General features: G+C 42.0%; 3 protein-coding genes across 6 annotated transcripts; all 3 read left to right on the forward strand.

Moving 5' to 3' along the window:
* Positions 1 to 220: 220 nt before the first annotated feature.
* Positions 221 to 7297, forward strand: upf3a (UPF3A regulator of nonsense mediated mRNA decay). 4 transcript variants are annotated; one of them, XM_047600257.1, is made up of 10 exons: positions 221 to 442; positions 1826 to 1941; positions 2032 to 2138; positions 2361 to 2459; positions 2649 to 2759; positions 2881 to 2936; positions 3054 to 3212; positions 3298 to 3431; positions 3963 to 4263; positions 6140 to 7297. In XM_047600257.1, the coding sequence occupies exons 1-10, from the start codon at positions 302 to 304 to the stop codon at positions 6335 to 6337; spliced, it is 1422 nt and encodes a 473-aa protein (XP_047456213.1). In that variant the 5' UTR covers positions 221 to 301; the 3' UTR covers positions 6338 to 7297. The 4 variants fall into 4 exon arrangements, with proteins under 4 accessions (XP_047456213.1, XP_047456215.1, XP_047456214.1 ...); XM_047600259.1 differs by having other exon boundaries at positions 222 to 442; positions 3963 to 4251; XM_047600258.1 differs by having other exon boundaries at positions 225 to 442; positions 1826 to 1932.
* Positions 7298 to 7436: 139 nt separating this feature from the next.
* p2ry8 (P2Y receptor family member 8) lies at positions 7437 to 11306 on the forward strand. The gene is made up of 3 exons (XM_047600262.1): positions 7437 to 8455; positions 9671 to 9992; positions 10095 to 11306. The coding sequence occupies exons 2-3, from the start codon at positions 9697 to 9699 to the stop codon at positions 10792 to 10794; spliced, it is 996 nt and encodes a 331-aa protein (XP_047456218.1). The 5' UTR covers positions 7437 to 8455; positions 9671 to 9696; the 3' UTR covers positions 10795 to 11306.
* Positions 11307 to 11723: 417 nt separating this feature from the next.
* On the forward strand, positions 11724 to 18928 carry asmtl (acetylserotonin O-methyltransferase-like). The gene is made up of 15 exons (XM_047600255.1): positions 11724 to 11746; positions 12075 to 12190; positions 12706 to 12837; positions 12935 to 12982; positions 13060 to 13124; positions 13218 to 13282; positions 13421 to 13529; positions 14924 to 15242; positions 15324 to 15470; positions 17047 to 17209; positions 17301 to 17500; positions 17882 to 18014; positions 18111 to 18251; positions 18363 to 18485; positions 18574 to 18928. The coding sequence occupies exons 1-15, from the start codon at positions 11743 to 11745 to the stop codon at positions 18777 to 18779; spliced, it is 1971 nt and encodes a 656-aa protein (XP_047456211.1). The 5' UTR covers positions 11724 to 11742; the 3' UTR covers positions 18780 to 18928.
* The last annotated feature ends 3992 nt before the right edge of the window (positions 18929 to 22920 follow it).

Consider the following 22920-nt stretch of genomic DNA (forward strand, 5'->3'; position numbering starts at 1 on the left):
CCTAACATTAGCTTAGAATTAAAAAGTCAAATTTGTGATAGGTATAGACAGAAACTGGCAAAATATTTCCCCAAAAATCTGATTTTTGTAACTAAAAAATATTTCCCAAAATTTTGGGAAATAAACATTTAAGCTAAAACTGTTTGAAACATATAAAACAAAAATAGTATTTATTAATATATGGACAGAGTTGTGATATCAAAGACGTCTTTTTTAATTTTCTCTCCACTCGCGATATTACCACGCTCTCGCGAGTGCACGGCGGCTTAACGCGGACGAGGAGAGAGGGAGATGGAGAGAAATGAGGTCTGAAAAGGACCAGATGACCGTGGGCAAGGAGAAAGGTGTCGTCGAGATTCAGTTTAGGGACCTCCCGAGAGACCAGGAGAACGCGCCCGGAAACCCCAAACAGAAAGAGGAGAAGAAGGAGGTTTTCTCAAAGGTAAGGCAGCCGAGCGTCGGTGCGATGTGTCGCATTGTTTACGCTGCGTGGAAAAAACAGACATGGAGGAGGAGGAGGAGGAGGAGGAGGAGGAGGAGGAAACACGGTGAGATGGTTTCAGCACCGCGGACAGCGACGGGAGAAGGAACAGCTGACAGCGTCACCTCCTCTCACCTGCTCCTCTGACCGCGATTCATTTAAAGATGAAGTCCAGTAGCGCGGACTTTGCGGCCGATGTTCGAGAGAATCCAAGAAACACCGACCGCTGACGCTGCGCATGTCCAATCCGGTCAATGTGTTGCATCGTCTTTGGTTTGAAATACACAAATCCTCATGCAAATCCGAGTAATGTCACCGCTGGCAGCCCGTTTCAGTGGCCTGTTTGTGCAGCTACACACTGGAGTAACTGAGGATCACATCTGAATATATTGAGCATCGAGCTTTATTTACATTTTTGTTCAATTGAAATGCTTGTATACACACTATTTGATCATAACACATTAACAATAATCATCTTAAGCCATACTGAGAATCATATACACAACCAGTCAAACGTTTCTCATTGAGCTGGATGAGAATGTGTGTCCAAAATGTTTACTTGATAGTGTACATATATATATATATATATATATATATATATTGAGCTTCTCAACCAAGACTTGTGACTACGCACTTCATACATGCACCCTCTCATTTTCAGTATATTGTGTTAAATTCAGAGACTTTTTCAATTTGAATACTGCTTGAAAGGTGATTGATTTGGTTGATTTTATTGGTCTCCGTGGGGAAATTTGTCTTCACTGACTGTACAACAACCCTAACAACAACCAACAACAACAACAGTGGTGTAGTGGGCAGACACATCAGCGTGGTGAGGGAAATTAAATTTAAAAAAGCACAGGAAGAGTTTTTTCTCCGTAGTTATTATGTTATGTAACTTAAAAACAAACCTCTCAAGCTTCATGTTTTTCAGCAGCAGTTACTCCGACAAAGTGACTCAATTTTTAGTTCTTTCCTGTTTTTTTCCCCCCCACCATTTAAAATGATTATCTCACCATTACATGTCCCCATAACACGTGTAAAAATAACCATACCTGTATATTCAGTTTAACACACGCAGCCTCGACACCATGGTTATGCGTGCTTCATACGTGCGCGCCAACATATTTGGTATTTTATGTTGAATTCATTGATTTCACAACATAAGCTGCAGCACCGTACTGTGCCTCTACCAAACTGAGGGAGGTGAAATTAAAAAGAAGAATCAAAAAGAAAGACCGCTGTCACTGCTCTGCTGAAGCCACGTTAAGTTTTTACGGTTCTGTTAACATCCACTCTTACCTGAACAGGAGAAAAAACTAAATAAATACTAAATGTTTACAGGTGGTGATTCGAAGGCTCCCGCCTAACCTGTCAAAGGACCAGCTAGAAGAACAGCTAAGCCCTCTTCCATCCTTCGACTACTTTGAGTTCTTCCCGGCAGATCAAAGGTGTCGTAGGTAAATTTAACTTTACGACAGGAAGCCCACATTCAATCAATGTTTATGACTCTTCTTTGTTTTTTTTGTTTTGTTTTTTTTTCTGCACAGTCTGTATCCCCACCTGTTCTCCAGAGCGTACATCAATTTCAAAAACCCCGAGGACATCCTGTTGTTCAGAGACCGATTCGATGGCTACGTCTTCATTGACAACAAAGGTATTTGTAAATTTCCCGCACAAAGTCGCTTTGATTTGGCGGCGGCGAGTGTTGACACACGCGGCCGCAGACTATTCCGCCATATTAAACGCAAACAAAAGCATGTTGGCTCTGCAGCAACATTTAGAGTTTTATGGACAAAGAGGCGGCTTCGGAGCTTTTGTCGCCGCCGTTACCATGTGATCGCTGCCGAGTTACCTGCTATTTTCAATATTTACACAGGTCAGGAGTATCCTGCGGTCGTAGAGTTCGCCCCCTTCCAGAAGATTTCCAAGAAGAAGCTGAAAAAGAAAGATGCAAAAGCTGGAAGCATTGAGGAAGGTACAAAACCATAGGGTTAAATCTCAACAATGTGTCCTGATGTAAAAGGAAAATTTCTTGTTGTAGATGTTTGTTGTATATATTATATTTTATAGACTTTATGGACTTAAAATGTACAGAGAATATACGTATTTAATGGTTTACTTATTTTAATTTGTATCTTCTCTGGATGTATCTGAACTCTCTCAGACCCAGAATATAAGCGGTTCTTGGAGAATTATTCTTGTGATGAGGAGAAATCCATGGCCAACCCAGAGACGCTGCTGGGGGAAATAGAGGCCAAGACCAGAGAGCTCATAGGTACATCCGCGGCCGATTATTACTTGAAAATAGAATTATTAAGCTTTGTGTTTTTGAGTTTCACTTAACTCCAAAGTACAAAATAATTAAATTTTTGTCCCCTTTTTCATTTTGTTCTCAGCCAAACGGACGACACCGCTGCTGGAGTACATCAAAAATAAGAAAATTGAGAAACAGGTAACAAGTAAAAAAAAAAACAAATAAAACAACAACCTTCAGTGGAAGGAAATGAACAGATCATTTTTTTATTATGTCACTCTCTTATTTATTTGTGGGGTTTTTTTTTCTCTGCAGAGGATCAGAGAGGAGAAGAGAGAGGAGAGGAGAAGACGAGAGCTTGAAAAGAAACGACAGAGGGAGGAGGAGAAGAGGAAGCGGCGAGAGGAGGAGAGGCGCAAACGGAAAGAGGCGGAGAAGCAGAAGAAATTGTCTGATAAAGATATTAAAATTAAGGTAAACCTTCAACACTAAAAAAGAATAAATATATATTTTATATTGCTGTAGATGTGGAGTTTTTCTGTGTTATGTGAACATCCAGCTCCTGAAGAAGAGCGACAGAGACGATGATGTGGATTCAGACCGGATGAAGGATAAAAGTGACACCGGAGAGACAGACAGAGGCAAATGGGAGAAAGCTGGAGGACAAATGAAGTCGAAGGAGCCCAAGGAAAAGTAAGCATCACCGATTCACTGGTTTCTGCTGCAGCTGCCAGTTAAAGTTTGGCATCACTTTCTCTTCAGGCATTCTTAGTAAGCAAGTCACAGTTAATTGCAGTTGTAAATGGCTGTAAATAATTTAAGTGCGTTTTACAAACTTTCTATTAAATATGAAACTCCTGTTAAAGAAAAGCTATTTATTCTAATGGATTATTGTTGATCATGAATAAATAATAAATAAATAAAGTAGTTTTAATCCTATAATACGTTCAACGCATTATTTATAAGTGTGGAAGAGATTGATCCATAAAGTTTTGAGAGGTTAAAAAAATATTCCAACATTATAGGCAAAGTTATTAGAGGCACATTCCTGGATCCGAATCGCAATATTTTTATTTTATTATGAGAAACATGCCTATAACTTATTGTCTATGAATCATTAAAAAATATATACAACTTTCTTTGCAAAAAATACCCGAAAAGTCTCATAAATTACAGTCTGACGCTTAATCCGGCGCCCGCTGCAATCTCTTCTCTGACCACCAGAGGTCAGCCTGAGAGCGACAAGGAGCAGCGGGAGCAGCATGGACGCAGACAGAGGGACAAGGATCACCGTGGAAAGGATGAAGAGAGGAAACGGCAGCGACACCACTACGAGTTTGACAAGTTCATGCGTCGGAAAGATGAGACCAAATGGGGGAAGGGCTACTGCCAGGACCGAGCCAAGAAAGAGGGGCACCACCACAGCTACTCCTACTGTCCTGACAGTGGAGACAAAATGGGAAAGGAGGACAGGGAGGACCTGGGTAATAGGAAGGAACGCCTCCGAAACAAGGTGAGCGAGAAGGTGAGCATGAGGTTTGGGGGGCAAGGTTGAATTTTTTTTTTTTTTTTTTTTTTTGCTTTATCTCCTGTGTTGACACCTTGTGACTGTGTTTAAGATGATGATTCATATGTGTAGTAGTGAGCGTGGGAGGATCACACTATGATCCGTGAACTGAAAATCTCAAGCCAAAAAGGGCTGGCCCAAAAGATAACACTTGTACATGCAGTTAAAAAGAGCTGTGATTTTGATTTTTCCGGGAAGGGGCAGATAACGATCAAACAACTCTGAATTTCATTTCAAACCATCTGTTTTGATTGCTCAGGGATAATTCCAGAAATCATTTCATGATGTCACCTGCTTCTGCTGACCTCACAGTAATCTGTAGCCATGAAAAGATTTGTTTTTAAGATCGCTTTAAATCCCACTGATATTTTTTTCCTTTCATATTCTAACTAGTTCAGGTCCAGCCTACACCGACTCAAGTGACATAATTTGTGGTAATGTGTCAGACTTTCCCTGGAGACCGTGCGTAGGCAGCCCTTCCTCCGAACAATAGTATTTCATCTACGACTTGTAAACACAGGAATCAGTTCCTCTTTCACAGACCGTCTGTAATCCAACCTTAGTAGTTATACTTCCTCTGCTGCTGCACCTGATTAAAGTTTGCATAACCCTGATAACACACTACAGATAGAATATATCCGCAGAATACCCTTTAATGTCATTACAGAGGGTGTGCATGGACGTCACTTGCACCCGGGGCCCCCCCCTGAGTGGCAAAAACATAGTGAAATGTATCAGTAAATACAGCGAGACCGGGAAAATGTGGATTATCAGATCGACAATGATCCATTCGAACTAGCGTGGATTTGAAAAAGTGGACTAGTTTCAGTTTCAGTTAGTTTAAGTTTGTTTTAGTTCATTTCATTATGATAAATGTAGCTAAATAAAAGATGCTAACGCTAAGAGCTTTGCTGGGAAGTAACATTAGCCATATAATACTGTAGCGTCAAATCGGACGTCAAAAACACGATAAGGAGTGATCACAAATATTCTGTTTATTGATTTATTGTCACTTATTGGTGGAACTGAAATAGTTACCGTCGGCCGTAACTACGCCAAAACAGCAACATCCACGCACTCATCTGACAGAGCTCCAGAAGAAGAAGAAGAAGTAATTTAAGGTTAAATATAAATTAATATTACCTGACACACGATGTGAACCACAACAACAGGTTTCGGCCCACGTATTCCAGTTTCTTCGTAAAGCAGCGGCCCATTTACTTCTCTTTTCTTTCGGCAGTCGGGAGATATCTGTAAAAAAAAAAAAATGTACCTCAGACTGTTCAAACCTGTTGTCACAGTCCATCGCACGACAGCTCTTCACCTTTTTTTTTTTGGATTAATTTTAGAATTTAGACGCTATTAAAGCCCGTGGTTCAAACTAATGCTGCTAATCTCCGCGATCGACTGCTACTTTTTGCCACTCAGTGCCCGTAACCACGGAGACGTCATGGGCATACCCCTCTATACACTTACGTAGAGATTGGAGATTGGAGAGCTTCTCCTTTACGGTGAAGACACCACGTATATAGAAAAAGGTGCTCTTGCACTATTTTCTTCTACATAAGAGTTCAAAAACATGAAAATACATTAAAAAATATATATAAAAATACATTTTATACGTGAGGACATACAGCAGTAGCAGCTAAAATGTATTACACAGGTTAAAAAATAGTTAAAGTCTATATCGTCCCCAGTGCATGCTGGGCAACACTTCCATCCTGCGTAACAGAATTCCCAAACAAAGACAATGACTGTATTTTTTTTTTAGTTCGGGCTACGTGGTGCTCGTCTCTCCCATGTCCCCGCTCTCTTGTCTCCCCCCCCCCCGCAGGACCGTCCGGCCATGCAGCTCTACCAGCCCGGCGCGCGCAACAGGAAACGCGTGAGCTCGGCGGCCAAGGGCTACGACTGCATCGTCCCCGCGGGGCCCGTCTCGCCCGAGCCCCGGGCGGAGCACTGCTACGAGGTGGTCGCCGTGGCAACGGGGCTGGAGAAGGGGTTTGAGAAGGGCAAAGATGAGCAGCAGTGAGTGGGCGCAGTGTTTCCGCGGCGACGTGAATGAAGCGTCGGGGGGTTTTCAGAGGACGGTTGACGGTGACACCTTTCGACTGGTCGCCACCGAGCTTTTTTTCAAAGATTGGGATTTGCCACACTGAGGACAAATGGCTCTTCAGAACCCACCTGTTTCCATCAGTATTAGGTGTAATAAAGTTCGGAGCTTCGAAAGTTATTTTTGTTTTGAATCGACGCAGACAGTATGAATTACCTGAATAGCACAACACTGAATTCAGTTATTATTTTTTTTTCAGTTCTCATTCGCAGATTGGCACTTACACATTAATTAATTAATTAATTAATTAATTAATTAAAGTTGCTCCACCAGCACTTACTCACTGACGTATTTAAGTGTCGTTCCTTCTGGTCACGTTTTCTGAAAGTGTGCGTCTGTAGGAGGCAGCTCAGTGGCACCATCCATCAACAGTTTGCTGGTTTAACCTCTTTCTAAGACTTTATATTTGTTGATTATCCAGTAGATTCTGTTCAGAATCTAAACTGTGTAGTATAAGCAGAACCTACAGACACATGCTGCGTGCATTGTTGCGTGGAAAGACCAGCAAAGGAGACGAGAGGTTATTCATAAGCTTCCAGTTACATTTGACTCATCTTCCTCTAAGGATTTGTTTGGCATTTTTTTTAGGAGCCATGCTTTTTTTGTGGTCCCGCCCGCCCCCCCTGAGCCAGGAAGAACATATTCTCTACATTTCTATACATAATTTATTAGAAAAGAAAATGACAAAGTCTGACACGGATGAATAGATTTTCTATGCTGTTTGAAGGGTTTTCTGTTGACGCTCGAAACTAACGTTCACAAAGTTTAACGAGCCGTACTTCATGTTTGCACGCGCCCGACGTTTGTCTGTTTCTGAACCTGGGTCACTTTTCCTTCTCGTCGTGAGAAAATAAAAAGCTCTTCTTCTTCTTCTTCTTCTTCTTCTGTTGGAGTGTGTGTCAGTTATTGAGGTAGTCGTCTGACTGTTGGGGTGAGGCAGCGTTCGCCTGAGACTCCGCTCATAACGCACGTTAACAAATGGCTGGTATGAGTCAAACGGTGTTAACAGTGTATGAATATACAGCAGTATTTTAGTGGGTGTGGACTAGGCAAACTGTTTCGTAAGTGACACTGCAGGGACATTACGCCAAGGCTAAAGAAAGGGTTTTTCCCTTGTAAATGTTAGCCTGATGACTCTGAAAACAATAAGCTTATGAGCTGGTGGAGGGTATTTTACCATTGTTGTGGATGATGCAGAGCGTTTACTTCATCCTCTCTGTTTCATTAATCAGAGCCTCAAAGATGATGTTTCTCACACTTTCGTAAGATAAAGAAGAACTATCATGATCAACAGGAAACCAGCAGCATGAGAGAATGCGACATTCACACACACACACACACAAACACACACATCCCTTAAATCCTGTTGAAAGTTGAAATCTCGCAATCTCACTTCACACAATGTCACATGCATAAAATTCACATGGATATTTTTGACTGCGTGTTGTTGGATGTTGTTGGCCTTAAAAAAAAAAGGAAAAAAAGGATTTAATCACCTTTATTCGTTACAATCGTGTCACAAACATCAGTTTGTTGTCTTTGCTGAAATCACGGCAGCACTTTTTGCCAAAGCGAAAGCAGCAATTTGTGACACCGCTGGGAAACCCCAACTCTTTCAAAGGTCCCGATTTAATTTTTGTTTTTTCGTTCTGGTTTCTTGTAAGTGCTCTCTCTCTCTCTCTCCCTAGTGCTCAGTACATTTTCGCTTAGGGTTGTGGGGATTTCGAAAATGATTTTTATTTGAGTTGAAAACCGACGAGAAGATGTCCGCTCGTGATCGTGATGTTGTGAGAACGGTGTTCGGAGTCTGAAACATGCCTGCCGTTTCCACATCAATTCAAGACTGAATGTGCCGGGTGGCCGTTACTGCAGTTGGTAGCATGTCAGATTGTCACATGATCCATTTCCTCTCTCACTGTGGCACTGTAACAAGTTCAAACCACCAAGTTCCTTAGCCACAATATCTGTGCCCCTATCTGCAACTGACACTCATATGCCTACCTGCCTCCAGCCTCGTCGGATGCCGTGTTCCCTGTGGTGAGTACTCGCACTTATGATAGTTGCTCTGTCTTTCTAGTGTTAACGCTGCGTTGCAATGGGTTTAAACTCCACGTGTCCATGTGACTGTTGCTCGATAAATCAACTTTTAGTGTTATATTCTTGGACTTATGTGTACTTTCTCATCAGCAAATGAAACAGTTGTTTTAGTTTAATTGTGGTGAAAGGGAAACTTGCGTAATGTGACCTTTTTGTGATGATTGTTTTAGCTTTTAACGAATAAAAGCAAAAAAAATTTTAAAAAGTTTAAAAAAGGACTAAAGAAGTTAACAAAGGCGTGTTTTCGAAAAAATAAAAAACCTACACTAGAATTAATGATCTGGTAATAATGAAAAGAAATAAAAATTTATTTACATTTTTTTTTGTGGGGAAAAAAAAAATTCAGTGGCAAAATGGCGCTGTACTCATGATAATGTGACTGCATGGCTAGATATTGATGAAGCAGGACTGTACTTTCCCTGGCTTATTTAGAAAATTTCAGGTGACGCAAGAATTCGTGCCTGCAGTTCGCCTCTGAATGGCTTGTGGTATCCCCTCTGCCGCTAATACCATGCTCACCACATGTGAAAGAAAGTGTGTGTTTTCCTTGTCCCTGGCGAACTGTTCATTGACTCGTGTCTCAAAGCCAAAACGGGACAAACAGAAACACTTTCTCCTCACAGTTTTACCTTTTTTAGGTATTAGCGACGGTCGTGAGTCGATTGCCCTGCTTCAGTAGCACATACCCCCCCCAGATGGCAGTTAGCACCGTTCACCACAATTCAAGCATGTCTTTTTCCTGTGTGAAAACTCCACCCAAACATGTGCTTCACCGATACGCAAACAAAAACAGTTCTTATATGAATGCCACAGTATCTGTTTCACACCTCGACATCAATGAGTTCCTGTACAGGATTGCAAGCATCACGTAACCCGAGATCTAATGCAATTCATTTTTGCTTCTGGCTTATCTGATTTTTATTAATCTGATTTTTTTGTAATGCAAATAAAACAAATTTATTCATTTCCATCTGTATTTTACACAAACATTATTTGTGAACTGTAACCGTCGTATGTATTTCATGTATATTTATTTTGTTTTGTCTTTTTGTGTGGACCCCGGTAAGACTTTGGTGGCAGCTAGTTTTTAAAACAATTAAACATTTAGCTGTCCTGCATAATCTTCACACACCTTTCTTCTTCCCCGGCGCACAGGTGGCAAAAGTCCTTTCCCTGAAATCATGACTGGGAATTCGAGCAGCGCTAGCAGGCTAGACAACGCCACCCTGCTCATGTTTCAGAATGTAAACGCCAGCATTGCCATCTCCATCGTCTACATGATCGTCACCGCCATCAACTTGGCAGGAAATGGTCTGTCAATGTGGCTGCTCATCTTTCGTACCTCTCCCAAAACCCCCTCCATCATCTTCATGATTAACCTCACCCTCACCGACTTGGCTCTCGGCACCGCCCTGCCCTTCCAGATCAACTACCAGCTCCACGGCTACAATTGGGATCTGGGGCCTAATATGTGCAGGTATTTGTTTTGAGTATAAACAACTGACAGATATCTTTCACGTAATGTTGTATTTGTCGTGATTGTTTTCGCTTCAAATGAGACAAATCTTCTTCTTTACAGTTTCCTGACCATGGTTTTCTTCACCAACATGTACTGCTCCGTCCTGACGATGATGGCCATCGGCATTGACCGCTACCTGGGCATCGTCAGGCCCATGCTGTTCAGGGAGACCAGGGAGAGGAAGTCCATCGCCGTCTTTAGCTGCCTTCTGATGTGGGCCTTGGTGCTGACCGTTCTCAACCCGCTCATGACCACCGACCTGACCTTCAACATTCCTGAACTCGGGATTACCACGTGCTTCGACGTGCTGAAGAAAGACATGCTCCCCAGCTTGACAGCCTGGGCGACCTTCCTCTTCAGCATGGCGTTTGTCCTCTTCCTCTTCCCCTTCTGTGTCACAACATTCTGCTACGTCAGTGTCATACGCAAACTCTCCAGAGATTCCAAGACGGCCCAGAAAAGGCGGGCGATAAATCTGGCCGTCATCGTCCTCCTCGTCTTCACGATCTGCTTTGCGCCCAACAACATCCTCCTTCTGGCTCACACTGTGCTCAGACTCTTCTATAAGAAGTCTCTCTACCTGGCCTACAAACTGTCTCTGTGTTTCAGTTGCGTGAATAGCTGCCTCGATCCATTCATTTACTACTTTGCTTGTAAGGATTTCAGACAAAAGGTGAGGGAGATGATGAACATGCACAGCCTGAGTAGCGCAGACTCAATTAGGATGGAGCACAAGGAGACCTTGTACTCTGGGCATTAAGCTCAGGGAGGTCAAGCGCAACAGCGCAGGGCGAGATCTCTTTGATACCGCAGCCCCCACAAGAAAAACAGAAAGACCTGAGGAAAGGAAGTGAGTGGGAGAGACAGAGTGTGCCAGGGGTTGCATTGTATGTGTCAAGGTCTTGCAATATCTTTCTAGGGTAGAAGTTCAAAATCAACCAACAAGTGGTTGATTTTTTTTTTTTTTTTTTTTTTTAATGAACAGCTTAGTCTCTTTAGTGAACAAATGAATGTCATTTTGCTTACACAACACAAACCGTTTATCGCCTCTGTATTGTAATATGTGCCACAAGTGTGGTAACAGAGAATATGTAGCATGACAACATGTGAATGAACTGTGAATTATATGTACGCATTATTTTAGTTTTAGCTCCCTAAACATGTTTATTTTTGTGTCACTGTATTGTGATTATCTGTGAATGACTTGATGTATTTTTTACTATTCTCTTTCGTTATATAAAAAAAAATAAATAAATAAATCATTTATTAGCAGTGACGATTGCAGTTCTAATAACAATAGGGCCTCGGGCGTTGCCCCGTAGCCCTAATAATAAATCCATTGCACCACTGACTGACTGTATACAGGCTCCACTTAACTGTAGTGCATCTTATGGCTCCACCCATTTCCGGGAACGTCATCACGCACGCGCCGTTACGTCCTTCGTCTTAGCAGCTAGCAGCTAGTGCTGAGTTTTCCTGAGTTGTGCAGGTAAGACCTACGGCTACTGACTATTAGCTGCAGTCACATAACGCTTAAACCAAGAAATATTGTTTAAACTGTCAGTGTACGTGTCCCCTTGTGTTTCGGTGTGAACTCACTAACCAAACGAGCCAGTAAAGTGTCGTTTGTTTGCCGTGTTGGGAGCCTTTAAAGCCACAACAGTGCAAGTTGGTAGATGTAAACTGGGTTGACTGGCATCAAGTTAGTATGAGTAAGACTTCACCCTGAACTTTTTTTATTTTCTATCATTATATTTAATGCTTTAATATGTGTCGTTACATAATGAGCGTATACTACGTGCAGACACGCCAAATGTCAAGTTATAAAATTTCCTATATTTATGTTTATTATTATTTCTTCACAGCTCCTTGTCTTTGTCGTTATGTGTAATTATAATAGATATTTAGTTGTATTCACTGACTGAAATCCTCCTGTTAGAGAAGCTTGATGAATTAGTTGAAATGCTAAGCTGCTTTTTTTCCCCCCTGACATAATCACTGCAGCATTTCTGTAATGTTTAACTGACTGTTCACCTGAAGGGCAGCTGGACGTGAAGGCCACCATGGTGCTGAACCCAGTCATTTCCAAGCTCGCCGGTAAATTGGTTGTGCTGGCCAGTGGTTCCCCGAGAAGACTGGAGATACTCCGCAATGTAGTATGTGTTTCCCAAGTTACCTTCAGATAATATGGGTTCATTTTGATGCAGGCGCACGTTTAGTTTGGATTCAAACACAAAAACTTGAGACAAATGTAAAGGATTGGCAGAGCAACATTAAAAAAATATATAAAATTATATCTTTAGTAATGCACATTCACACAGATCTGATTGCATGCATGTATCATTCTGTATCTGCATATTTTATCCACATGCATGTAAATGCTTATTGCATTTCATACATTTACATTTCAGCAGATTTGCATAGTAAAAACCAAGCAATAAGAACTTTCAAAAACAAAGAATGCAGTAACAAAGTGAAAACAGTGCTGGTTACTGCAGATCATCCAAATAATAAATCTGATAAACCGAATCTCATGCATTAACTGTAAATATAATGTCTCTCATTCCTACTTTATATGATTGTTGATGTACTTAAAGACAGTGGTGCAAGCGGTAACAGTAATCACAGTCTTCTTCTAATGACTGTTTCATTCTCACCTCCTACATGTCAGGGTTTGCGTTTTGAGGTTGTACCGTCCTGGTTTAAAGAAACCCTGGATAAGGGACTGTTCAAAGCACCCCATGAGTATGCTGTCGAGACGGCCAAACAGAAAGCCCTGGAGGTGGCCAGGAGGATGACATTTGTGAGTTAAACATTTTTCCGTATTCTGTATCAAACATCATGAATTATCAAGTAGTAGAAAGATGTAAATGAGTGGTTTGTGTCTTCATCTGCTTTAGAACCACCTGAAGACTCCGGACATTGTAATCGGAGCAGACACAATTGTGGTAAGAATCTGCAGACTCGAAATGCTTTAAATATGGATTTCTTTTCGTCGCTGTGACTGTTGTTTGTCTTTCCACAGACTGTAGATGGCATGATCCTGGAGAAGCCAGTGGATAAACACGATGCTTACCGGATGCTCTCAAGGTCATTGCCATTCACGTGGTGTCAGAATTAATCCCCCCCCCCCCCCCCCCCCCCCTCAAAAAAAACAAACCAATCTTTATTTTTATCTTGCAGCCTGAGTGGAAAAGAGCACAGTGTGTTCACTGGTGTAGCCATTGTCCTCTGCCACGAGAAGGAAAGTAAGTCGGATTATACAAAAAATCTTATGTAACCGTTTTCTTAAAACTGTTTTTTAAATGGGCCTTATTAGCCGGATGTAATCTCTTTATCAGAGACAAAAAGAAAGAAAAAAATCTTACATTGCTTGACCTCCACAGATGAAGAAGTAGCTTACCAGCTGATAGACTTCTACGAAGAAACAAAGGTGAAGTTTGCTGATCTCTCAGAAGATATGCTATGGGAGTACATCAATAGTGGTGAACCAATGTGAGTATGAACATCTGTATGTGTAATAGGCTATCGATTGATCTCGGTGTAGTGACCTTTCATTGGATCAATAAGCGGCTGTGAACTTTATGAACCTCCTGCTTTTTGGACTTTGGATGCCTGAGTTTTATTTCAGCTGTGTTTGCAGTGTCTGAATCGACATGTCGGCCACTATTTAAAAATTTCAACCGGGGTCAAGAAGGATGTAGAGCAGAGGTCTTCAACGTTTTTTGTTTTTTTTTTCCCAAGCCTAGGACCTTCAAAATGATGGACATATTACCTACTATTTGTGTTCTATATTTACCTCCTGAGACCCGAGTTTTTGTTTGGTTTGCATTTTTAATTTCTCCAAGGTATTTGGGGTCAGCAGGACATAAAAAAAGTCTAAAAAACTTAGCATCATCTTTCAATAGGAAGTAGTAGTTTTTGAACAAAAGGGGGAAAAAATATGTCCTCATATGTGGACACTGAGATTATTTCATTGTTTCACTGACTGAACGCTTCAGACGCTCCTTTGTGCCCACTGCCATCAGACTGTACAGCAGCACTGTGAACAGCACACAGCTCTGACCTCACTGAGCCCATATATAGCCTACTTACGCTGTCACTTTACCCACAACTGCTGTCACTTTGTGTACTGTACTTTTTGCTGCCTGTTGCCCTGTTTAATGTTGTTGTCCTATTTTATTTCTTTAATTTCCCCATTTGAATTTCCTCAATTGGGATCAATAAACTACTATCTTATCTTATTTATATTGTAATAAAGTCACCAATGAGTGACAACATATAAAACTGTTTATTTTAATACCTGTACATGGCTGAACAAAACCAGAATTGTGAACAATAAAGTCCCAGTGTCCTCAAATGAGTACTTGCCTATTAGCGAGGTTGTAGCTCGTTGCTACTGCTAAAATTAGTGAAATTTAACAAACTAGAACGTTAATAAGAATAAATAAGTTTTAACTATAGAAATTGATGCGGTTTTTTTCCTCCCTCTTTGACCCTTTGCTAACGCTAGATGGCAGACTGAAGTGTCCACTAATGAGGACAACGGGTTTGAATGAAGCAGAATAAGCTGCAATACAACCTAAAACTTAATGTCCCCATGTGAGGACGCAGGATCTCAGGAGGTTAAACTTTGCATTTTGCATTCAATATTTAGCTATTCCTTATCCCTTCACTAAAATATGTTGGATTCATGTTAATGTGTATTTAAAGAAATCTAAATTTGTGGAGGGAAATTAAAAAAAAATATTCAAAAAAAACAATTTTGCGGACCCCCTGCAGTACCTCCGCAGGACCTATGATGAAGAGTGTACTTAAAGTTTATATTTTTTTTTTTCCCGCCATGTTTTGCTGTATAAGTGAAATCTTTCTGTTTGTTTGCGTGTCAGGGACAAGGCGGGCGGCTACGGTATTCAGGCTCTGGGCGGCATGCTGGTGGAGTCCGTCCATGGAGACTTTCTAAACGTCGTCGGTTTCCCCCTCAACCACTTCTGCAAGCAGCTGGACCTCATTTACAGCAACTGTGCCCCTACTCCCAACCAGGAAGATGACTCCGTCCACCTGAACCACAACGAGAAAAGTGTCACCTCTAAACCCACTCAGCCTCATTCCAGCCGCACCTCCTCCTCAGCCAAACAGAACTCCTCAACCATTCCCGGTCGGACGGACCACACAAAGAACAGCCCTTCAGCCAGTCCCACCCATAAGGTTAGTTTCTCCACAGCGCACACGCAAATTTTATGTCATTTTTTAAATTTTTTTAAAATCCAAAATAATCTCCTCATGTAGGTGAAAAAGAATCTCCATGACACTGACAACAGAACGTCAACATCAGTGGCAACTGAGCTCAATGTGACGGAGCATGAGGCCGGCCGACCGAAAAACGAAGACTTGAAGCGAATCGGCGAACTCATCGATGGATTCAAAGCCTCGAAGGTAATTGATGTAGTTTGAGAAATACACATAATCTTGCAGAGTCAATCAGCAGAATTCATTCTAGGTCATATACGTTAGTCCAGCTTACTGTGAAGTGAAGTGTGCAGACATCGTCTGTATTGCAGTAGTCACATCTACTAGTTAATCTAAAGATGGCTGATTACCTGTATTTAATCAGTTGGCCTGTGGTTTTACAACTGCATCATACCTTGAACAGCGGAAGTGACTTCCTGTTATCTCTACCGGTTGCGTGACTTGCTGTGGGAGACAAATTAGACCGTGAGATATCTGGTTGAGTTTTTTGGCAATTTTCAGAGTAACAGGACAAACATTCAGGTGTACCCCTGTTTTTGCTAATGTTTTTGGGGGGATTCATTCAGTCATTCTTTCTTTTATTCATTTATTTATTTATTTAACTGGGACGGTGCACAGCTCTCAGTCATACCAGCGTTAACTGCTCGCTAATTTTCATTGCAGTCCCCAAGCAGCAACAGAAAACAGATAGTGTTAAGACAAAAATCTAACACTATAGTATATTCATGGTTTCCTGTGCAAACGCAGAATATTTCCAACCCCAAACTGTGCTGAGAACCCTGTATGACACTTATGGATGGAAAATAAACGCTTTCCTTTTTTAAAAAAATAAATAAGTTGAGCTATTCCTCGAAGAAATATTACAACGAAATTACAACAGACAGAGATTAAACGATAGTGTTATCGTTTGTATTATATTTTTTTGTTTGTATGTCTTTGTTAGTGTGTGTTGTAACACATAGACGGACAGATCGATAGATAAAGCAGCAGCAACGTTGTCGTTAGTGGACACTTTAGTCTGCCATGAAGTGGTAGCAAAGGGTCAATAAGTCTGTAAAAACATGATAGTGGGCGTTTCATCCGATTCATTCTACATATGACCACAGGACTAAAGTGGACGAGGAACGAAATCCCATCAAATTCTATGGTTAAAACTTATTTATTTATGCTTATTGACATTTCTAGTTTGATTTTACTAGCAAATTTAACAAATTTTATCAATAGCAACGAGCTAAAACCTCGCTAATTAGGAAGTAGATGTTGTTCGCAACTCTGGTTTTGCTCGGCCGTGTACAGGTATTAAAATAAACAGTAACACACTGACGACTCCATTATGATATAAATAACGAGATAATCCCAGTGTCCACATATGAGGACATTGTTGTTGTTGTTTCTTTTTGAAAGATGAAAAGAAGTTTTTCATACTTCTTATGTCCTACTGATCCCGTATACCTTGGAGAAATTAAAAATGCATAGCAAACAAAAGCTCGTGTCTCAGGAGGTGCTATTTATAAATTCACATTATCATCATCATTTTGCATTCATTATTAAGCTCTTCCGTATCCCTTTACTAAAATATGTTGGATTCATCTAAATTTGTGGGGGGAAATTAAAAAAAAATATACACAACCAGGTTACCTCCACGGACCCCCTAGGGGTCACAGACCCCCTGTTGAGCACCTATGATTTACAGGGATTACAAAAATAAGTGAATGGCATGAATAAAATCTGCTTCCCTTCTGCTTTTCCAAAAATGTCTCAGGCTCTTTTTACGGCAACCAAGTTGCGCGTGTTCGACCTCCTGCACAGCAGCCCTGGGCTGGACGCAGCTCAGGTGGCTCAGGAGATCAGAGCCTCTGTGAAAGGGACCGAGCGTCTGCTGGAAGCCTGCGAGTCTCTGGGACTGTTGAAGAGCAAAGACAGAAGTAAGTTAACCCTGAGCTCTGTCAATTCATAAGTGGCTTTATATTTAACCTGAAACAAATGTCATGTGTGTTGTGATATCTCCCCCGCCAGCGTGCCGAAAGCCAGCGTATGAGAACACAGATTTAGCAACTTGTTTTTTGAGGTCGGATGCTGCTTTTTCGCTGCACGGCTACATCCTGCGCTGTAATGACACAGTGTGGCCTCTTTTCTCACACCTTGAGAGTGCCGTGCAGGAGGGAAGCAGCCTGCGTGAGAAAGCCTTCAGCGAGACAGCTGAAGATACGTTTCAGGTGATTATTATATGACTTGAGGTTTACATTTACAGCATGTAGAGCAGGGGTCTACGTGCTGGGGTTGTGTGTTCTATATTAAACTCAGCTTAGTGCAAATTATAAATACGCATCCTCATTTTGCATTCAATATTAAGCTGTTCAAATAATACACAGGTTCAGATATTAGTTGTTTTTTTTTTTTCATTTCAAACATGTGCAACAGTCCATCTATCCCTTTACTAAAATATGCTGCATTCATGTTAATGTGCATTTAAAGAAATATAAATTTGTAGAGTACCTTCACAAACCCTCTGTTAAAGACCTATGATGTATAGTATGAGATCATAACCTTTTTTTCACCTTTTGGCCCATTTCTTTCGTTGTGGTTTGTACGTAAAGGAAGCTGGTAACGACAGTCGAGAGGTCAAACTGAGATTCATGAAGGCCATGCACGGCGTTGCTAAGGTAACAGGAACAACGGTGGCAACGGCATTCGACCTCTCCGGTTATAAAACAGCCTGTGATCTGGGAGGTAAAACAAAAAAAAAAAAAAAAAAAATGGAAAAGATTATATTGTGTCATTTAATTAGAAGACATTCTTCTACATCGCATCTGTTTGTTTTTACAGGATGCACTGGTGCCTTGGCCTACGAGCTGACTAAAGCCCACCCTGGACTGTCTGTGGTGGTGTTCGACTTGCCGGCTGTTGTTGCATTGAGCGAACACTTCCAGCTGCTGCACACAAAGAACAGGGTATCGTTTGTTGCAGGTCGGTTATCGGCGATACGTCTACGGACTTATTAATGTTTTTTTAAGCTTTGATATTTACTCCCCGTGTTTCTCAAATGTGTGCGCCTTTTGACTTTCCCCCCGTGAACAGGAGACTTCTTTAAAGATGAATTGCCCAAAGCGGACTTGTACATCCTGGCGAGAGTTCTTCACGACTTACCTGATGAGAAAGTACACGTTCTGCTCAGTAAAATTGCAGATACATGCACACCAGGTAACGTTCCTCCTCACCTCTGTGTTCTCTTCTACCGCTTGTTGTGACTAAACGATGAATAAGTTCTGTGTTTACCTTCTGCTGCCAGGCTGCGGACTCCTGCTCAGTGAGATCTTCCTGGATGAGGACAGAAGGGGCCCGAGTCGTGGGCTCCTGCAGGCCCTCAGCATGGGCGAGGGGAAGCAGAGGAGCGCCGCCGAATACAGCCAGCTTCTCAAGAGCCACGGCTTCGTCACGACGCACGTCAGACACACAGACAGCCTCCTGGATGCCATGCTCTGCATCAAAGCGTGACCGAGGGCGGCCTTGACGACACTACGTAGAAACATGTTGTAGGTTTAAAAAAAATAAAAAAATAAAAAAATCTGGGACTAAAATCAGAAATGTTTTCATGTGTGACTGTGGAATCAGACCTGTTGAATTAAAAAGGTATTTTATCTGGAGCAGTCTCGTGTTTTCAATGGTGGTGTACTCCCCGTCAGCCACAACATTAAAACCATTCATTCATGTGGATGTTGCTTATACACGTACCAAACACCTAGACCAGACCACGGACCCCAACATCATAGCAATGACGCCAGCAACACACACAAAAACACTTCAGGAACAAATGAAAAAAAACAAAAAAAAAAAAAAAAAGACCTGGCCTCCAAATTATCTAAATCTCAGATACTCAACGTCACTGGGGCATGAAGGTTTGAGAGGGATGCTTTCACATCTATTAGAATGCAGCATCACATTCATGCTCACAAACCTTGTTTCCTGTTTTCTTTTTTTATCATAACACATGGCCACTGCTCAGTTGCATAGATAAGAATAGTAATATCACAGGAAAAAACTATCTTTACTGCAGTGTTTTACTTACAAGCACGTAATGCAGCACAAATAACTTTGTGTCGAGTGTTCAAAAGAGACGATCGCGTTAGATACGGAAAATGACTAAACGCATTTTAATTTAAATTGGTGCATCTTTCCCATCTGCCGCGATGATAAGATCAAAGGTCATGCCAGCGATAGAGAAACCGTAACACAATAACAAAGCTGCGTGTCGTGCATCATTGTACGTCGAACCCGCCATGGATTAATGTACTAATATCCTGTTTGTCTTGCAGCTCCTCAATCTGCAGCCTATATCTGCAGATAACCATGGCTTTTGAGGTTTCCTTCTCTTGGTTGTTTGACATGTGTTATCTGAAATGCACCACACCCTGATCACTGTGGAGGGTTGCATGCCACAAAGGAAAAAAAAAAAAAAAAAAGGACACCTTCAAAACAGCAAGTTGGCCGTAACCCCCTCCCCTCGGTGGTTCGCTGGCTGCGTGTTGGGTCTAAGAAGCGTGTCACTGTTCGGTGTGCGGCTTCGTCGGCCTAAAAGAACCCGGTGCAGCTGGATGATGGTTGCGGTGGTGTGTTTGCATCTGCCCCATAAACTGTCACGATGATGCAGTCTGGATGCAATGTGGGAGGGGGTCGATGATTAAAGAAGAAATAATGACAGCTAAGTAGTGTTTTCATCTAATTTTTTTTTTTTTGATTTCTGATGACTTCATGTTTACTCTTGACCTGATGCGACTGCTGTTAAATGGTCTCTAGGACATGGGTGGAAATCGTTTTCCCTCCCTCCCTCTCTCTCTTGTTTGATTTATATCCTACATCGTTCTGTGACGAGTTTCGTTTTCACCACCCAACAAACCAGAGCAGCAGCTCCACGCAGACGCAGGCACCGAAGCTCCCGCCGCGCGTTTGCGGCGTCCGACCGAGGTGACCACGCGTCTCGTCCTCTGACTTTAATCTCTCCCGAGGCAGCGCCGCCCGCATGCTCCGTGCCAGATATCTGATCTGCTCGAAGTGCAACCCAAACGTTTATTCGGCAGTTAAAAGGAGCACTGAAGTGTCTTGCTGTGTGAGGAGACGTCCTCAAGGTGGCATCAAAAACCAGCGAACGCCGGCGCGTGCCCCACAAGTTCAGTGTTTTCTTCAACAGTTTGATTTTGTTCAAGTGTGCAGCTTGATTTTTACTAATATAGAGGTCGATTGAATGACACAGAACTGTCAGAATTGAGCGTTTGTACGTGACCTTGTGCTTCACGCATGCGGTTGTGTAGCGTAGAAGCACAGAAAACCCATCCCTTAATTCCTTGCAGATATACTGCTTGGGTTTCGATTTTTGAGGCAGCGTTAAAGAAGAAAAAACAACTGAGGGGGAATCTGGAAATATAAATATATATATTATACTTATATATATATCCACCGGCTATGAGGAATAGCTCTTATTCCTTGTGACACTGAAAGTGTATCCGGATTACTCTTCATTTTGGATCCCTCTCTAAGTATTTTCCTAGGAGGGTAATAAGGGTGGTCATATTATTCATGGCTATTTTCTTGTCAGCCCGGGCTCAGGCTCTTTGTGACATCTAACTGATTTCCATTACTCAGATTTTGCTCTTTGGATGGGAAGAGACAGAACGAGGGTGGACTGAAGTTCAGACATGCCACAGAGCGTAAATCACACGAGGGCTGCTTTTAAACGTGAAATGCCCACCCGAGCGCGTCGGGGCGAGAGATGCTCGCCATAGTTTCCAGTCGCATTGATTGATGTAATCAATTTGGAGCTCGCGTTTCTTGACGAGATCTGTTTAAAGTAAAAAACTAAGTGACACCAAATGGTGGCGCAGAGGGAGAGGGTGGGGGGGAGAGGAGGCTGCCGGGGCCTTGCGAAACACAGATGAGCACCGGGGAATCAAAGAGCAAAGTCTTGCGTTGCCTCAAAACACGGCGAAGCATTTCCATGAAAGGATTTGCATATCCGTCTACTCTCGGTGTCCCAGCTGCACCCGATCACCCCCTCGAAAAAAAACTTTTAAAAAAAACCTTCCTCTCTTGTGTACCGGCGTCAACAGCAAAGGACCTTTCTGCTAGGCTTTCTAATGAAAACCATTCAAGTCAATCAAGTTTACCATGAGACCAAAGGCCAGTGTAATTTGGGAAAATTGCTGAAACTCCAAAGTAATCTTCTGTAATGTGATCTTGCCTATTGAACACTGGCTGTACTGTACGTGTCGGATAAGAGCTCAGTCATTTTCTTCAAATGCAGTCCTGACAAGCAGCATGGATTTCCACCTGCAAGTAATCATCATTCTAGTGTTAAGTGCTTTGATATTAAAATGACTGATTTAAGACCATTTGCTGCTAGTAGATAGCGATTCGAAAGCACTTCCATATGCTGATAGTGAGGATAAGCTGAGTTTGTGAACCGGGTGTACTGCCGCGTTGTGTTTACTGCTGTAGAACGGCCAGTGAAAACACTCCGTGGCTAAGACATGACTTCACTCCTTCTGCGTCCGAGGTTGAGAAAGTAAGACTTTAACGTTTGGGAATGATGTCATCAAAGCCTGTTAAATAATAACAAAGGGAAAGTTTCATAAGATTGTGTTTGTCCATGTCGTGAACCTCCTTGCAACTCCCAAAGTGGCCACTCGGGGGCAACGTTGGCTAAAAGAAAACCCCTCCGGGCGCACACAGGGGCTCGTTTCATTCGAGTTGGACTGTTTGTTGACACTTAACATGAGAGTGACAGGAGATGACAGACAATTGGGATATTTGAAAATGTGCAAATATCCCTGTCAAACTTTAAAAAAAAAACAAAAAAAAAAACAAACAGTGTTATTGTTTATGCCGAAAGAGCCTCTCTGTGACTTTGTGAAGGATACGCAGAATCCGAGCGGTTGCACGCAGAATAACAAACATCCTCTAATCAGTACGTTTTCTGAATTGCCTCTCAAAACTGAACTCGTGCTCGGGCACCTGTTTCAAAGAACAGGCTTGTTTATCAAAGTCCTCCTCTGTCAACAAACAGAATAAGAGCGATGATGACTGGCTCCTCAGTCCACATCTGATTTCAGCAAATGTGCAATTGTTCAAAGTGAGTTGTGCTTCATTGATTTGTTTCAAGGCAGAGGAAAAATAACCTCGGGGCTTCTACCAGTTAGAAATAACAATGGAGTCCTTCTCTGCTGTTTGTAGTTGTGTTGGCCTCACATCAGTAGCAGAACATGGAGGGAATTTCACTGTGAATTTTAACTGCGAGTGGCGACTGTGTAGAAGAGTTCTTCTCATCGGAGAGGTGGATTTCATTTTCAGTGTGTCAGATCAGTGCGTTTTACCGTCGCTGTGATTTAATGCTGCAGTCATTCTGCGGGATCCACTTCTCCCTTTAGTGCCTCATTTGAAACTTTTCTCCGTTTCTTAACTTTTCTTAACGAATGGTCCAAAATGTTGATGTGTTTGCTCACTGGCTGGAAAGTTATGATGACAAATCTCTCATGTCCGCGCGTGCAGCAGAAAACAAGCGGGCGCTACGCTTAGCTTGACTTAGCTTAGCATAAAGCCTTAAAGCAAGAGGACGCAAATACGCCTGTGTGTGTGTGTGTGTGTG

Source organism: Mugil cephalus, chromosome 12 (assembly GCF_022458985.1).
Source record: "Mugil cephalus isolate CIBA_MC_2020 chromosome 12, CIBA_Mcephalus_1.1, whole genome shotgun sequence".
Classification (NCBI taxonomy): Eukaryota; Metazoa; Chordata; class Actinopteri; order Mugiliformes; family Mugilidae; genus Mugil; species Mugil cephalus.

Bases quoted from the DNA above. Each gene is read 5' to 3' on its own strand.
- upf3a (XM_047600257.1), top strand. From the start codon at position 302: ATGAGGTCTGAAAAGGACCAGATGACCGTGGGCAAGGAGAAAGGTGTC. The intron at 2,760-2,880 runs GTACATCCGCGG...TTTTGTTCTCAG, and splicing joins CAAGACCAGAGAGCTCATAG to CCAAACGGACGACACCGCTG. The intron at 2,937-3,053 runs GTAACAAGTAAA...TTTTCTCTGCAG, and splicing joins ATAAGAAAATTGAGAAACAG to AGGATCAGAGAGGAGAAGAG.
- asmtl (XM_047600255.1), top strand. The intron at 13,125-13,217 runs GTCATTGCCATT...TTTATCTTGCAG, and splicing joins GCTTACCGGATGCTCTCAAG to CCTGAGTGGAAAAGAGCACA. The intron at 18,252-18,362 runs GTCGGTTATCGG...CCCCGTGAACAG, and splicing joins CAGGGTATCGTTTGTTGCAG to GAGACTTCTTTAAAGATGAA.
- p2ry8 (XM_047600262.1), top strand. From the start codon at position 9,697: ATGACTGGGAATTCGAGCAGCGCTAGCAGGCTAGACAACGCCACCCTG. The intron at 9,993-10,094 runs GTATTTGTTTTG...TCTTCTTTACAG, and splicing joins CTGGGGCCTAATATGTGCAG to TTTCCTGACCATGGTTTTCT.